Below are 17,165 nucleotides of genomic sequence, written 5' to 3'. Positions count from 1 at the left end.
ATAGTGAGACCTTGTCGGAGATATAAGGCTATCTCAAATTCATGGGGTGTAGGATGGGAAATGATTTTATGCATTAATAGAATTTGTTTCTACTCTATAATTTACATGACACTCTTCGTCTCACTACTCTATAGTAAAAATATAGCACATAATGGTTAAATTAAGTCGATTATCAAATTTATATCTATATCTCGCACTCTACACTGAAAACTAAGTCGTGGCGTTCGCCGGAGGGAGGCGAGTGAGGTCTCGCCCACGGTTCCGGTGGACGGAGGCTTATAGGCTTGCAAGGATTAGGCGATCGGCAATCCGTCTTGAGGAGGATCAGGCTGCTAGGCAGTTGCTGTCGGAGCGATGCGTTGATTTTTATCACAGGGTTGCAGGGCGCCATGCTGTGTCCGAGGTAAGTGCTCCTTGTTCTCTTGCAGCTCACGATCTTGCAGCTCACGATGATCTGCGGCGAACGTACATGAGGATGGGGTTTTCGGCGGACGAAGAGAAGCGTCGTCTGGGCTCAGCGTCAAAATCAAAAACTCAGGTACGTACATTAGATCTTGCGGATGCGTTTAATCCCTGGGAAGGTCCCTTGCCAAAGCAAAGTAAGCCATCAGTCGTTACTCTCGGCCATGTGATGGCTTCGGCAAGGAAGGTAGCCTCTAGTCGCAATTGCTCGCCGGCATTGAGGAAGAATTACATCCATATTGATCCGTCTTCTAAGGGCATTTCAAATTCAAATTCAGTTTCTCTATCTATGGAAAGAATGCGTCAGGTACCGATATTTTCGCCTGGTGATCCGGATGGTCGTTATGGTCGTTCTGCACAGGCATGCGATGGTTTTTTGACTCGGCCGGTCTCCTCCGCCGGCCAGTCACTCGGTTTGGCTAAGCTGTCTGGCGGGGATGTTTTGGTTGGGCCTTTTTACTCTGTGGGCCACTCGACCGGTCAGGTTTGCAACTTGTTAGCCCCGACCAGCAGAAGCTGGGCTAGCCGCTACCCAGGATTGCATTTGCTTCGGCAAAGGGTTGCCAGCTCGTCAAAACCTAAGCGTTCTGTCCACTCGCCTGGTTCTCGTCAGTCGCCAGTTCAGCCGCCAGGTCCGCTTCGTAGGACGTACGCCGAGGTTCTCAAGTCGACTGCTCTCTCTGGGGAAATGGCTAAGGAAGGCGCCGAGGGGGATGGCTGGAGAGTGATGGATCGCCGTCGTCAACAGGTACGAGGTCGTTCCTCGGGTGCTGGCATCTGGTCGCTTCGCGGTCGTGCAAACTGGGAAGCCCGTGGCCGTGGTACCTGGCGTGGCCGTGGCGGTCGGTTCGTCGCGTCTGGTTCATCGCTGGGCCTTGATGCCAGGGTGGCTGTTGAGCGCAGTAGTGGTGTTCAGTCCGAGGCAGCTAAAAAAAGGGTGGCCGACGTTGCATCTGGGGTATCGGACATGGGGAAGAAACGCCGTGAAGAGCTTTGTTGCGAAATTTGTGAAGACAATCATGTGCCTGAGGAGTGTCCGGTATTTAATGGACCAAAGCCGCAGGCAGCTCTCTGTGGTTTTGCGGGAGGTGAATCTGGTTTTTTTCAAATTCCTACTTGGGGAGCAAAGGGGGTATTACCAAGGTCGGATGGTGTCACGGCCTTCATAACAGTGAAGGAAGGGAATGTTACTGCCGAACTCGTTAAGTCTGAACTCTCTAGACTTATTCCAGTGAAGTGGAATTGGTCGGTCCAGAAGCATGCAGATGGTTTTATAGTGCCATTTCCGTGCAGAGTGGAGCTTCAACGTATGATTGCTATGAAATATGTTCATACGTTGGGAGGAGAAGGTATCTTAGTAATTCAAGAGGTTAACCAAAAAATAGAACCGATATCTTATCTGCAGAAGGCCTGGGTGAATGTGTACGGGGTTCCTTTTGAGATCCGCTCATTTCTTCCTCTGTGGGCAGTTGGTTCTATTTTGGGGGCAACTCAGAAAGTGGACATGCGCTACACTCGGAAAATGGGGGTGGTTCGAATTTTGGTTGCAGTGACGGATGTGAATCATATCCCGGAATCCGCAGAAATAGTGGTTGGTGAAGGATTATACGAGATATTCTTCAAAGTTGACAAGGTCCTTAAAGATGGTAGATGGATTGACAATAATAATACGGGTACTCGAGACAGAGATGATAAGGAACAAGGTGAAAATGATGATTTTACTGAGAATCATGAGAATGATATTTTTCAGCCGGAGGAAGCAGTAGAAGACACTGTCATGGAGGATAATTCCTTACATAGTGACCCTATGAAACCACATGATGAAACTTCAGATATGGGGATAGGGGTTCAGCACAGGAAACCGTTCATTAATGACTCAGTGACATTGGAGTCAGAAGTTTTGACTTCGGTTGAGCCAACAGTTTTGAATTTAATGACCTCTACTTGCGCTGATCAGCATTTACAGCCAGCTCCTGAGGAATATGGACTGGATTCGGTGATTTGTATTGCCGATCATGCTTCAGATGGCCTGGAATTGTCAACAGGAAGGGTTGGCGTTGATGGAAATCTCAGCAGCTTGATTGATTTGGCTCCAGACTGCTCGGTTCTTGCTAGTGGATCAATCAGTGAAGAGGGGCTGTCTGTGTCCAAAGTAAGTATTCCATCTCTGGAAGCAACAGTGCCATTTGCTGGGAGAGAGATCAACTTGGCTTTTGATGATATTAATATTCCTTCTGCGGCTGACAGCTTGCTCATCGAAAAACATAGTAAGTCTGCTGCTGATTTACTTAATTACCCAAAGGTTTTAGCGGCATCTCCTTCAGTACTCAACATACCATGTCATGTGTCTGATTTTACTGAAAATACATCATTTGAAACAGAGACACGTGAGAGTACCATTCACCTGGGACATGTTAATTATTTTACTGATGTACCCCGTTCTGTCCTCCAGGTATTATGTAAAGAATTTAATATTAAAGCCAATACAAAAAATACTGAAATGAGACAAGCACTATCCTTTAGGGCTCAATCTGATAATCAAATTCTGATGGCATTGCAGGAGGCACTTAAGTCTAATTCTCTTACTAAGAGAGTAAAGACTGAAAAACTTAATCAAGGGGGTGTCATGTTAAGTGCCAGGAGGACTAACACAGATGAAGATATATTGTCCAAAGCTCAGCGTCTGGCAGCAAAGCGTAATTTAGAAATCAGTGAGTCTTCCTTCATTTCTTTTGATCCGAAAATAATTACTTCAAAATGTGAAAAGATTGGGATTTCTCTTGGCAATACTGAAAATGAGGTGCTGCATTCTGTGGTTTCTATTAAAAATATTGAGATTGATAGGCTCACGGTTGCTGCAAAATTACCACCGCTTAATAGGGTAAATTCTTTTAATAATGACGAGGAAACCGAGGTAGATGCTGAGTTATCCCAAATTTCTGAAAACTGGGATGATGAAGCTGGGTTGGGTGCTTTAGATCGATGTTGTGAGCTTACTGTCGCGCCACGTAGAAAGAAAGCAAATAGAGCTTTTTTAAATGGAAAGGTTAATCGTCCTTCCAAAAAGCCTATTACACCCTCTAAAATTAGTTTAAAATGAAGGGTATTTTTTGGAATTGTAGAGGTATGGGGGATTTGGCTAAACATAATTACTTATCCCAACTTTCTAGAGAACACAGACTTGACTTTATTGCTCTCATGGAGACGGGGCGTAGCTCGTTCTCAGAATCTGCTCTGCGACATTTTAGCGGGGGTGTCGATTTTCTCTGGCACCATATGCCACCTAGAGGGAGATCAGGAGGGATGGTGTTAGGTGTGCATCCGGGTGTCTATGACATCGGAGCTATTGACGAAGGGGATTTCTATTGTAAGTTTCGACTTCGAAATAAGGAAGATGGATTCATATGGGCCCTCTTTGCTGTGTATGGTCCAGCTCAAGAAGATTTAAAGAATGATTTCTTAGCTGAAGTTGCTGGTGTGTGCGGTGCTGAAACACATCCTTTTATTATAGGGGGGGATTTTAATATCATGCGAAGAGCAGAAGAAAAAAGTAATGATAATTTCAGCTACCGGTGGCCTAATTTATTTAATGCTATCATAGCAAACTTAGAATTGCGGGAAATAGAAATGGTGGGACGACATTTTACTTGGGCAAACGGTTTGGTTCCACCCACGTTTGAAAAGCTAGATAGGGTTTTAATGAGTCCGGAGTGGGAACTTAAATTCCCTAATGTTACAGTTCGTGCGCTTGACAGATCTCGGTCTGATCACACGCCATTATTATTGAATGGCAAAGTCTCCACGAGCCTGGGAAATTACTATGAGTTTAAATTTGAATTAGGATGGCTTATTAGAGAGGGATTTCATGATATGGTTACTTCGATTTGGCAAAAAGAAAATAAAGGAGAAACCGCTATACAGATATGGCAGAACAAGATTAGGGCCCTTCGGCAATATCTAAGGGGGTGGGCAAAGAATTCTGTAGGGTCAATAAAAAAAGAGAAGCAACAACTTTCAGAGCTGATTAATGATCTCGATAAAAAAGCGGAATTTACTTGCTTATCGCCTAATGAGTTGAATACTAAAGCTTTTGCTAATGATAGACTTGCCAGTATTTTGAGAGAGGAAGAAATTCGTCACTTCCAGCGGGCTAAAGTCAAACACCTCCTTGAAGGGGACGATAACACAAAATATTTCCATTTAGTGGCTAACGGCAAGCACCGGAGACAAAGGATTTATTCTTTGGAGAATGATGACGGCACATGTATTGTTGATGAGGAAGAGCTTAAAAATCACATAACAAATTACTACAAAAGTCTCTTTGGGAAGCCAAATGCATCATCAATCGAACTTGATGAATCTATTATCCATGACATACCTCAAGTTTCGGATTCAGAGAATGAAATTTTAACTGCTAATTTTACTATGGATGAAGTTAAAATGGCAGTATTCAATATGGAACATAATAAGGCTCCTGGCCCTGATGGCTTTCCAGCTGAATTTTATCAAGTTTTCTGGGAAGTTATTAAGTATGATTTGTTTGCGTTGTTTGAGGGCTTTCATAAAAATTCTTTACCGGTTCACAGCTTAAATTTTGGAGTTATTACTCTAATTCCAAAGAAAGACAACGCAACTAAAATCCAGGACTACAGACCTATTTGCTTACTTAATGTTTCATTCAAAATCATTACTAAAGTTCTTACAAATCGAATAGGTCTAGTAGCAGACAGAATTGTCAGCCCCTCTCAGACAGCTTTTATGCCCGGTCGAAATATTCTTGAAGGGGTTATTATTCTTCACGAATCTATTCATGAACTACAGAGGAAAAAGTTAGATGGAGTTATTCTTAAATTAGACTTCGAGAAAGCTTACGATAAAGTGAAATGGAAGTTTCTACAGCAAGCGATGCGTATGAAGGGTTTCTCTCCATCTTGGTGCGCCTGGATCCAAACAATAGTTTCTGGAGGTCATGTTAGAGTTAAAGTAAATGATGGCGTATGTCCTTTTTTTGGTACTTACAAGGGCCTTCGTCAGGGGGATCCTTTGTCGCCAATATTATTTAATATTGTTGCTGATATGTTGGCAATTCTATTCACAAGAGCGACAGAGGATAATCAATTCAAAGGTATTGTTCCGCATTTGATTCCGGGGGGTTTATCTATCCTTCAGTATGCCGATGATACGATGGTTTTCTTAGATCATAATCTGGAGCATGCTCGGAACATCAAACTTCTTTTAACTCTTTTTGAGCAAATGTCTGGTTTAAAAATAAATTTCCATAAAAGTGAGTTATTCTGTTATGGGTCGGCTAAGGAATATGATTTGCATTACTCACTTATATTTGGATGTGGAATTGGATCAATACCTTTCAAATACCTTGGAATTCCTATGACTCATAGAAGATTGAGAAATAGTGACTGGCAGGGTGTTATAGACCGATTTGAAAAGAGGCTTAGTACATGGAAGGCCAAATTCCTATCTTCAGAGGGACGATTGGTCTTACTTAATTCAGTGTTAAGTAGTCTGCCTATCTTTATGATGTCTTTCTTTGAGATTCCGATAGGCGTCCTGAAGAAACTTAATGCTATTCGATCCAGATTCTTTTGGCAAGGAGGAAGCAGTAAAAAGAGATATAGGCTGGCCAAGTGGCATATTGTTTGTCAACCCAAAGCGTTAGGAGGCTTAGGTGTCTCTAATCTGGCTTTAAAAAATATTAGCTTACTCAGCAAATGGCTATTTAAATTACTCAATGAGGAGGGGAGGTGGCAACAGCTTCTTAAAAACAAATACTTAGGACATAAATCTCTTACTCAAATATCTAGAAGACCGGACGATTCACACTTTTGGTCAGGTCTAATGAATATTAAGGATCAATTTCTTAGATGGGGTCACTTTCAAGTGAGGAATGGTCATGCTACCAGATTCTGGAAGGATATTTGGTTAACCAGTCGACCTCTTAGTGAGCAATTCCCGAACCTGTTTAATATAGTGCGTAACAAATCGGCCTTGGTTGTAGACGTCTTTTCAGATTCAAATCTTAATTTATCTTTTCGCCGAACAATTAGGGGAATTAAAATGGTGGAATGGCACAACTTGTTAAACTTGCTAACTACGGTTACTCTGAATCCGGCTAGGGACAATTTTGTTTGGGATGGTCATAAGAATGGAATTTTCTCTGTCCAATCGATGTACCATCTTTTGATGAATAATTCTAACAGCAATCGGAGTAAGATGCTTTGGAGACTTAAGCTCCCTCTGAAAATAAAAGTTTTCCTGTGGAATTTATGTCGGGGAGCGATCCTCACTAAAGATAATTTAGCTAGAAGGCGTTGGAATGGTAGCTTGACCTGTAGCTTTTGCAACAACAATGAGAGTATACATCATCTCTTTTTTGATTGTTACATTGCCAAAAGTATATGGAGAATCATTTACTTTGCTTTAAAAATAGACATGCCCATTAGCATTAATCATATTATCGGGTCTTGGGAATCTAATAATGCTCTGGCATACAAAACATTATTACTGACTGGAATATCCGCTTTATTTTGGTCCATCTGGCTCTGTCGAAATGAGGTGGTGTTTAATCATAAACCAATACCATCAATTGTGCAGGTTATTTTCAGGGTTACTCACTGGTTCAGATTCTGGAGACTTCTACAGAAGGAGGAAAAGCACCAACAAATTCTCGATGCCTGTCGAGCTTTGGAGGTGGTGGCGATGGAAGTTTTTGCAATGCATGGATGGCGCTCGAATGCAAGAATTGAAGATGGCTAGTGTTTTCTATAGTCATGGCATTTTGTTTTCTTTGAGTTAGTTTAATTATTCAAGCAATTGCTCTATGGTCCAATAATCGTTATGTAATGGCTGTACGCATTTGTATGCTAAAGCCGGAACTCTTGTTTCCATAATCAAAAAAAAAAAATATCTCCGACATCTTGCTAATAATAGTATACAAATATATTTTGTATAAAAACCAAATTAGCTTATTGATATATGCCAAAATTACTATTATTAGAATGGAATTAAATTCCAGTGATCTAAACGGGGCGTAACAGAAATAAGTCACGAAATAAAAATAACCGCAACTCTGGGAAGGGCGACGAAAATAATACACCCCTAATAAAAACAAATAGGAATGGATGAAGAAGTATCTATGCAAATACGGCCCCTTGGCGTGAATATGCTGTTAGTGGGACAAAGCTCAAAAAATACGGACTACATAAAGTACAAAATATTTATTTGAATAATTAACCAAATTAATGACACAAGCCATCATGTGAGAGCCGACACATCATGCATTGTAGTACTGCTTACAAATGTTGTTTCATTTTCATTATATAGCATATTCCACAACATAACAAATATATGAACAACCACACCACGTTTCACATATAACATATCACATGTAATCACCATAAGAACAATAATAACGACGGTCATAATCAAACGAACTGCGGTACAAGAGCCCAGATATGTCTAAACCCAAATTGCAAAACTAAGCACAAGTGAATCCACTCACGATCCTAGGTCACCATGCTGCTCTTCTTGTACCAGATGACCACCACCTTCTTCCTCCTCATCAGCTCCATGATCTCCCTCCTCGCCGAGCTTGCAGTAGTCCACAGAGTGCATCACTTGCCCCTGGAACACCTCCGCCCCCCTGCCCGGCGGGAACACCGGCATCCATGACACGTCAGCGTACTTACCGGCGCACATCACCATGAACTCGAACTGGACATACTGTTAGAGAATCCGGGCACGCAGAGTAGTTAATGCTACTCCAGAAAGACAAGAAGAGAATGAATGAAGACGGTCGCGCCGGTGAATGAACAAACTGAGGCTCTGTTTGGTTCCTTTAGTCACTAGACTAAATTTTAGTGAATAAAGTTTAGTTGCTAAAGTACTCTGTTTGGTTCCAGTGACTAAACCAAACTAAAGAGCATTAATTGCTGTGAATAATGACTGTTTTACCCCTATTAATTAATGGATGTTTGCTATAAGAAGAAATTTGAGAGAGCAAATAAGGTAAAAATACTACTTTAGTCCCTTTTAGTCATCCCTTGGTGACTAAAGAACTAAAGTTTAGTCACCCCATTTTAGTCACCATGTTTGCTTCTTTAGGGACTAAAAGTGACTAAAATTTAGTCACTAAACTTTAGTCACCCTTAACCAAACGGGGCCTGAATCTATCGTACTTAACGGTGTCGGGGCCAGCAGTGATGACGTCGACCTCCCACAAAGGCTTGCCCTAGAGCGGTTGGCCGGTTGGGCTCCACAGCTTCGTTCGATCTTGTGCGCTCATCAGTCGGCTTGCTCGCCCCCAGACTAGTGGCATGGCATCGACGCGACTGTGAGGCTCGGGGCGCGACTGTGAGGCTCGGGGCGCGGCAGCGTGTGGGGGCGAGTCTCCGGGCGCGACGGTGGTGGCGTGTGTCGTGGTGCAGTGGGGGAACAGGATACTTCTAAGGGTTAGGATAGAGCCGGAGATAACACTAAAAAAATATTTGTATCAGCTAAAAATTTTAAACCATAAAAATACAAATGTATAGATAATGACATATATAAACTTTATATGAACACAATAATTGTAATTTAACGTAAAATTGACTAAAATAAGTGGTTACCTAATTAAGAAAATGGTAGATCTTTGTCTCAATGACCAGTTCATCAATTACTTAGGTTGCTTTCATCAACAATAGAAACCCTTCCTGAAATTGAATGACATTACGTTATTACATAAGTAATAAAAAAACAAACTACAAAGTATAGAATTGTACTAACTAAATGTACCACTCTTACTTGTCTTTGGTATTTGCTCCCTTCGTGTTCTCATGGCTTGATAATGCTCTATAATTTGACGATCTTCAATACTTGCAAATATATCCCTCTCGATATAACAAATCATACAATGACTCATCCATTCATCACCCATCTTATTTCGCAAATCTGTCAAGATGATTTTCATTGCTCAAAATGCTCTTTCTATAGTTGCAGTTGCAATAGGCAAAATCAAAGCCAATTCAATTAGACGATAAACCAATGGAAATACAACATGTCTATCTGTCTTAACCATCTTCATAGCAAGAGTACCAAGATCACAACATGATAGGAAACTTGAATCTTCTCTTCCTTCAGTAATGAATGTATCAAGTTGGTCTCTAAGAACTATACAATCATATTCTGTGAAGTCATCAACATAAATTTGTGCAAGTTCAACAAGCTTATCTTCATCATAATTGGCAAAAGAATTACTGGGATCAAGACAAGCAACACATCTCAAGAGTTGAGTAGACCTTTCAGCAAAACGATTGTTAAACTCAACTATAACTTGATCCAACACCACATTGAATATTTCATGATGAAGATGCTCATAATAAGTAACCAGTTGTCCTCTACGGCCTCTAGAACATCCTCTTCTAACTATTTCTGTTAACATATCCGGGACAACAATATTATGCTTGAGACAAAAATCCTTGGCCTCTTCAAAAATAGTATCCCAACCATGGTGTCTTATCTCATTTAATTTTTGCAATGTGACACCAACCAATCCTATGGCACGAATAATATTTTAATCTTTCTTTTGCGAGCATTGTGATAGATCATTAGTCTTACCCAAAACTTTGATCATGAGGTGTAACACAAGAACAAACTTAAAGCTCTCCATTTTCTCTAATAAACCTGTCATTATGGTTCTTTGTGCTATATTAGTGGCATCTTGACATACATTCTCTAACACCTCTAAGACATCACTCCACATGAGTTGAAGACGACATAAGGTTTTATGATGTGATCCCCATCTAGTATCCCCAACTCTTGTTAAATTAGTTGCTTGGTTTCTCCCTCTCCCCCTTAACATGTCATCATTCTCTAGCCTTTGAACAAGATTATCATGGTGACATTGGGAAAGTTGATCATGTCCCTTACAAGAAACATTAACTATGTTGAAAATCAAATTGATATAGTTGAAGAAATCATAACTGAGGAGCAACACTTGGCCACAGACACAACTACCAATTGTAATTGATGGGCAAAACAATGAATATAAAAAGCATAGGGGTCCTCATCCAATATCCTTCTCTGTAACCCATGGAATTCCCCTCTCATGTTTGATGCTCCATCATATCCTTGCCCTCGTAAGTTATTTATAGAGAGACTATGTTTAGAGAGCATACCATCTAATGCTTGTTTAAGTGGGATGAGCTTCTATCTGTAACATGTTCAATTCAAAGAAATCTCTCAATCACCCGGCCTTGATTGTTGACAAATCTACATGGGAAAGTAAATCAATATAAATTACCATCACTCTCTTTATAAGAAATTGTAATAATTACAACAATAACTTACCTCAAAATCAAAGTCATTTGTTCCTTGATAGATGTGTCTCGGGCCTCATCGATGATTATAGCAAATTTCTTATCCCTAATTTCAGCTAAGATGAATTTTTTGTCTCTTCTGCACAAGCCTCACAAATTTGTTTTTGAATCTTCGGTGAAGTCAACATACAATTTTTAGGAGTGGTATCAAACAATTTCTTAGCACTTGAATCCTTCATTTTGTACCATTCAAACATTTCTAAGAAGTTGCCTCTATTATTTGAGCTAGTACACTCATCATGACCACAAAAAGCTAGACCTTGCAATAGAAGAAATCTGATAACACCTAAGACAATAATAAGACGTCCCAAATATTCTTCTTCTTGTTTCTTACTCACTTGTGATATTACATGTGGCACACTCTGTCTTTGAATTTTTAAAATCATCACAACATCTTCTAGCCTTATTATGAGCACTATCAATGTTACTCACATGTACATCGAATGACTTAATCGCATTCTTCCAATTTTTATACCCTGTTGCACCAGTGTAGCTTTCAACACCAAAGTTTTCCCTTCTTGGTTGCTTGAAAAGGAAACAATAAAAGCAAAAATCTACGTCTTTAACAACACTGTATTCCAACCATTCATGCTTTTTGAACCATGATTCCTAACAACTTCTTTGTCTATCTCCTATTTGCTTCTTGGGAAATATGTGACCTTTAGGTTGACAAGGGCCTAACAATAAATACTCTCTTCTAACAACATCTCAAATGTTCACATCTAACTCTTCAATTGGTCTTCGAAGTCCAGGATCACCAACAATATTGTTTTGATTGAGCATAACATTGGGATTGCCTTGCACATTTTGACTAGCATCAGTCCCAATCTCAGTATCTATTGATTCCGTATTATTTTGTGCAGTCCTAACATCTAGTGATTCTTGATTGTTTTCATTTTCATCCAAATTAGTCCCAATTTGTATGTCTTGAATGATTTCATTCGATTCTTGATTCGACGCGACTTGATAAAATGATGTTATTGTTCGAACTCTCTTCATATTGTACACTCTACACTGTAATTGTAACAATAATCACTATGGAATTATGGATTATGAAACTTTCTAGTTTTCTAGACACAAATAATTTTCTCGGTGTCAAACAACAATCACAAACCATGGAATTGGAAACGTGAGGCTCACCATAGGCTGCCGAGCTACGTCTGCTGCTGCACGGCGCCTGCGCGGCTGCTGCTGCACCTGCACTGCTCCTGCTTGCCACTTTGCCAGCTTGCCGCAGTGTCGACCGGCTGCACCGGCGCCCCACAGGTCGCAGGGAGTAGGCGAGTGCGAGTAGCCCGCAGCCGCCACCTGCCTCCTGGTGGCTTATCCGCGCCCCGGCGCCCGGCGCCCCGCAGAGCAGAGGAGCAGGCGAGCAGCCCGCAGTCGCCGCCCGTTGCACAGCCGCCGCGGTGCCGCCCCCAAAGTCCTAAACCGTTAACCCTAGCCACTAGCCAGCAGCCGCTCCGTTCTCAACACAGCCACACAGGGGATGTCGAGTTGGGCTGTTCGGTAACTATTCACATTTTTGGGCTACTATTACACAATTAGTCGACCCAAGAGTAGGGCGTGGCCTGAATCCGCCCCTGTCGTGGTGGACGAGTGGGGCTCCGTTTGCACGTGCCCGCGCCGTTAGGTTAAATTAATTAACTTCCGAGAGATGTCATAGGTTGTAGGAAGTTATTGATAACTTCCAAGTGGTGTAGTAGGCCGTAGAAAGTTAACAAAAACTTTCGAGGGGTAACATTGGCCGTTGGAAGTTATTAACCTCCAGACGGGATCTTCTGGGAAGTTAAGTGGTTGTAGGAAGTTTCCTATTTTGGTGTTGTGCACCATCCTCGCAAATCACTCAGAACTTTCAGATACTCATCGTAAATATTTAGAACGTGTTTGCACAACTATCACCTTTAACCTAGTCTACATATATATCGTGACTGATAACACTCGGACATATGACTAGTAAAGACTAAAGAGTAACATGCGGGTGTAGATGAAGCACGCATGCAGGACTGGAGGGTCCATGTGTATGTACCTAACTAACGAAGAGCCAAACAAATTACGATTTTGGTAAGCACGTGCGGGTAGCTGTGCCTGCCTCCATTATTCTATTTTGGTAAGCACGTGCGGCCTGCGGTTGTATATTAATCCACTCATGTATCGGAGGGTCTCTCCATTCCATCCGAATCTAGCTGCTGCTGCTGCTGCTGGTTAGCTCAATCGATCAATCAATGGCGGCAGCAACGGCAACTGCAACTGCAACTGAGGCTGCCGGCCACCACCAGGAGCAGCAGCAGCGTTTCCGCGTCGTCGACACGGCCCTGGTGGCGCCTGCAGCTGCTCCCGCACTGCCGCCGCGCTCCATCCCGCTCACCTTCTTCGACGTCAAGTGGCTGCACCTCCCGCCCGTGGAGCGCGTCCTCTTGTACCGCCTCTCCCCGGACGCCGACGTCCCCGCCATTCTCTCCGGTCTCAGGACCTCCCTCTCCCAGGCCCTCCGCGCCTTCTACCCGATGGCCGGCCACGTCCGCATGCCGGCCACCAATAACCGCCGCCACGAGCTGTGCTACCGCCCCGGCGACGCCGTCCCCTTCACCACCGCGGAGTACAACGTGGACATCGACCACCTCATCGCCGACGACTCCGTCCCCGTGCAGGTGGCCCAGCTCGCCCCTCTCGCGCCGCACCTGCCTAAGGGCCGCGCCGTGCTCGCCGTGCAGGCCACGCTGCTGCTCGGCCGCCGGGGCCTCGCGGTCGGCGTCACCGTCCACCACACCACCTGCGACGGCGCAGGGTCCACGCACTTCCTCCACACATGGGCCGCCGCCGCAGCCGCAAGAGCAGATGAGCACGGTCATCTCGTCATCCCCCCGCCCCCCGTCATCGACCGGGAACTCATCCCGGACCCCAGGGGCCTGTACGACGTGTACCTCAGAAGCATGCCGCCCATGGTGTCCCAGGACGACTTTGAGTTCGTGCTGGGCAAGCCTCAGGATCCCGGCGAGGACAAGGCCCTGGCCACGTTCACGCTGTCCCAGCAGCTTCTGCAGAGCATCAAGAGCGCGGTCGCCCACGAGGCGGCGCGGCGTGGCATGGTGACGCCGCCCCGGTGCTCGTCGATCCTCGCCACCTACGGCTTCATCTGGTCCTGCTACTGCCGAGCCCGAGGGGCGGCGGCGGCGGCGGCAGAGAGGAGCTACTTCCTCTTCTCCGTGGACCAGCGCTCTCGCCTGAAGCCGGCCGCCGTCCCGGAGAAGTACCTGGGCAACTGCTGCTGCCCGGCCATCGCGAGGGCGCGGGCGGACGAGGTGTCCGCCGGGGGCATCGCGGGGCTGTTCGCGGCGTGCGCGGCGGTGGCGGCGGCGTTGGAGGAGGAGGTGCGCGAGGGGGCGCAGGAGCGGTGGGACACGTGCGTGGCGCGGGTGAAGGAGGCCGCGGCCAAGGGGATGCTGTCCGTGGCCGGATCGCCCAGGTTCCGCGTCTACGACCTCGACTTTGGATTCGGCCGGCCGGAGAAGGTGGACATGGTGTCGGTGGCCAAGACCGGCGCCATCTCCGTGGCGGACGCGCGTGTTGGAGGTGGAGGCGTGGAGGTGGGTATCTCTCTGCCGGTGGCGTCGGGTGACATGGACCGCTTCCGACAGAGCGTTGCAGACGGGATGGAGTGGCTCCGGTTGCTGTGATTGCATCATTTGCATGATGTGTGCGTGTTAATAATGTTGATTTCTACAACAGAAATACGTCAATAAAAGGACGAAACATGCACTTTGCATTTAGAAAAAGAATCCAAAAAAGAATTGGATTCAAATGTTTTTCATATATATGTAAGGATCTGAGAGAGAATGGGTCGGGGAAAAAAGAAGCGGTCATAGGTCATCTCGTCTTCTCCCTCTATGGGTCGAGCTCTCCCCGTCCTAGTGTGCGACACGCGGTCCACGCAAGTAATCGGTTTCCATCACACACAGTGAAGGGAAATCCTGCTCTCGCGCGCTCGCCATGGGTTGGAACCCAGGCGTGGATTCACTCTGTGATCCAGCGTCTTCCTAGGCCCGTCCGCCGGGAGCCTCCTCGTCGCTCGGCTTTGAGGAGAGTTAGGGTTTCCCTCAGATCGTGTTGGTTCCCATTCTTTTCCCCACTTCGCCGCATTTCTCTCCCGTCTCTGGTCCCTCTCGACCTCCTCCCGCTCCAGCTTTCGGGGTGGCTGGTACTCATCTCCTTTGCGTCCACCTGTGGTGGATAAAGAGTGGCCACGTCCGGGTCGCTGCTCCACATCGTTGTTGATGGACCAGAAGAGCAGAAACCCTAATTTGAATCGTTGGGGCTAGAAGGATATGGCCCAAGGATCGCAATTGTTAGAATATGTGGATGAGGCCCATGAGGCTAAGCCCATGTGGCCCATGTATATACCCTATATAGCCACCCCTAGGGTTGGCCCAGTTAATCTAAGTGTTATCCTTCTAACATGGTATCGGAGCTAGGTTTTCTCTCCCCTCAGCCAGCGGATAGGGTTTCCTCTGCTCCTCCAGTCGCCGCCAGGCGCCGCCGCTACCCCGGACCCGCGCCCGCTCTCCTCTGGCACCACGCCCAGGCGGTTGTCTCTTCCCCGCGCCGTCGTACGCGCCCTGTCCGCCGTACGCGCGCTCTCAGCCGGCGGCTAGGGTTTCCTCTGCTCCTCCAGCCGCCGCTGCCCCGGACCCGCGCCCGCTCTCCTCTGGCGGACCGCGCCCAGGCGGCCTTCTCTCGCGCCGTCGTCCGCCCCTGCGCCCCAAGCCGTCGCGCCGCGCTCTCCTCTGCTGCCGGCCGCTCCCTCCTCTGGCGGCCGCCGCGCCGCCGACCTCCGTCGACTCCTCAGGTCCGCGGGCCCCGTGTTCGGTCCTGCCCGATCTGGCCGCAACCTCCTCTGCTCGCCGGCGTCGTCGCTCCGCGCTGCTGCGCCGCCATCCATCCCTCCATGACTGAGCAGCCGCCTTCCCCTTCTGTCTTCCCTCCCCTCTCCTCTTGGGCCCGTGCTGCCGCCCCTGGCCCGCGCATTACTGCTGCTGGTCCGCCCCGTGCCGCCCGCGGGCAGGACCGTCTCCTATGCACTTGGGCCGGCATGGGGGTCAGGACCGCGCGCCACCAATGGGGCCCTCACCGCCGCGAGTATCGCCTCTACCCTTACTGCTGTGGCGACTGCGGTTCCCGCGGGGGTTGCAGATCTGGAGGACCCTCCCCCGCCAATCCCCCCGTCGCTGGTCGTCGATCCACCCCCTATCGTCGATCAGCCGCCTCCTCCACTGGTCGCCCATCAGGGATACACCGTCGCCGCCCTCGCCGCTGCCCGCGCGGAGCACGCAGTGCGGCAGACACGTCTGCGGGACGCGGCCCTCGTGTGGGAGCGCGAGCGCGAGGCAGCCGACGCTATCGCTGCTCAGATTGCCGCGACAGAACAGCTCCTCGCCTCACCTGTGGCTCACGACGGCGGGGCCACCTCCTCTGCGCCCGTGGGCAGCGCATACGGCGTCCCGACCGCACCGATCGCCGGCGCCGGACCCCGCCATCCCCACGGTGCTCTGGCATGACCCGACTGACCCGCTCGTGGCTCAGCTCCACCTTCAAGCTGGGAGTGTCCAGAATATTCGTCTCATGGTTCCTGTCGTCCTCGAGCCAGAGTCTCCGTCCTACGCACGATGGCGGGACTTACTCCTCCTTACCCTTCGCCGCTACGCCTTGGATGACCACGTCCTCTGCGACCTCACCAGCGTGGTGCCGACTGCCGCGTGGGTTCGCCTCGACAGCATCGTACTCACCTGGATCGTGGGGATGATCTCCGTCGACCTCCACAGCCTCCTCTGGAACCTTCCTCATGCTCGGGCTATCTGGCTAGCCATCGAGGGCCAGTTCCTGGGCAACGCCGAAGCTCGGGCTCTACGCCTCGACGCGACCTTCCGCACCTTCGTCTAGGGGGACCTCAGCGTCGGTGAGTACTGCCGCAAGATGAAGGCCATGGCGGACTCACTTGGTGATATGGGTTGTCCCGTGGAGGACCGCATGCTCGTCCTCAACGTCCTCCGTGGCCTCAGCGATCGCTACACCCACCTCCGATCGTTGATCATGCGCCAGCGTCCCTTCCCTACCTTCCTCCAGGTCCGCGACGACCTTGCCCTGGAGGAGATCACTCTGGGTGCTCAGGCTGCATCGCTCTCCGGCCCGGGGTCCTCGTCCTCCTCGACAGCACTGGTGGCTATCACCCTGACCCGTCCACCTCCTCCGTCCCACTCTGCCCTTGGATCTCATCCACACGGACCGAGCAGGGGCGGCGGGGGTCGCGGTGGCGTAGGCGGGGGCGGCGGTGGC

At 47.3% G+C, this 17,165-nt stretch overlaps 2 protein-coding genes across 2 annotated transcripts; both read left to right on the top strand.

Annotated features, from left to right (window-relative positions):
- Window positions 1-989: 989 nt before the first annotated feature.
- On the top strand, window positions 990-7,383 carry LOC103644343 (uncharacterized). The gene is made up of 4 exons (XM_008667555.4): window positions 990-2,729; window positions 2,844-2,914; window positions 3,023-3,173; window positions 7,075-7,383. Exons 1-4 carry the CDS (start codon window positions 1,151-1,153, stop codon window positions 7,224-7,226), a joined length of 1,953 nt encoding a protein of 650 aa, XP_008665777.1. The 5' UTR covers window positions 990-1,150; the 3' UTR covers window positions 7,227-7,383.
- A 5,606-nt stretch (window positions 7,384-12,989) lies between these two features.
- Window positions 12,990-14,558, top strand: LOC100281894 (transferase). The gene has a single exon (NM_001154814.2). The coding sequence runs from the start codon at window positions 13,061-13,063 to the stop codon at window positions 14,510-14,512; it is 1,452 nt and encodes a 483-aa protein (NP_001148286.2). The 5' UTR covers window positions 12,990-13,060; the 3' UTR covers window positions 14,513-14,558.
- The last annotated feature ends 2,607 nt before the right edge of the window (window positions 14,559-17,165 follow it).

This window comes from Zea mays, chromosome 1 (genome assembly GCF_902167145.1).
Source record: "Zea mays cultivar B73 chromosome 1, Zm-B73-REFERENCE-NAM-5.0, whole genome shotgun sequence".
NCBI lineage: Eukaryota > Viridiplantae > Streptophyta > Magnoliopsida > Poales > Poaceae > Zea > Zea mays.
The sequence above is the reverse complement of the archived record's forward strand: the minus strand, read 5'-3'. Positions and strand labels throughout refer to the sequence as shown.

What these genes read in the sequence shown, in the direction of transcription:
- LOC103644343 (XM_008667555.4), top strand. Translation starts at nt 1,151, where the DNA reads ATGGCTAAGGAAGGCGCCGAGGGGGATGGCTGGAGAGTGATGGATCGC. An exon ending in TACCCCGTTCTGTCCTCCAG is followed by an intron (nt 2,915 to 3,022) that starts GTATTATGTAAA and finishes ATGGCATTGCAG; the next exon opens with GAGGCACTTAAGTCTAATTC. An exon ending in AAAGCGTAATTTAGAAATCA is followed by an intron (nt 3,174 to 7,074) that starts GTGAGTCTTCCT and finishes TCAATTGTGCAG; the next exon opens with GTTATTTTCAGGGTTACTCA.
- LOC100281894 (NM_001154814.2), top strand. Translation starts at nt 13,061, where the DNA reads ATGGCGGCAGCAACGGCAACTGCAACTGCAACTGAGGCTGCCGGCCAC.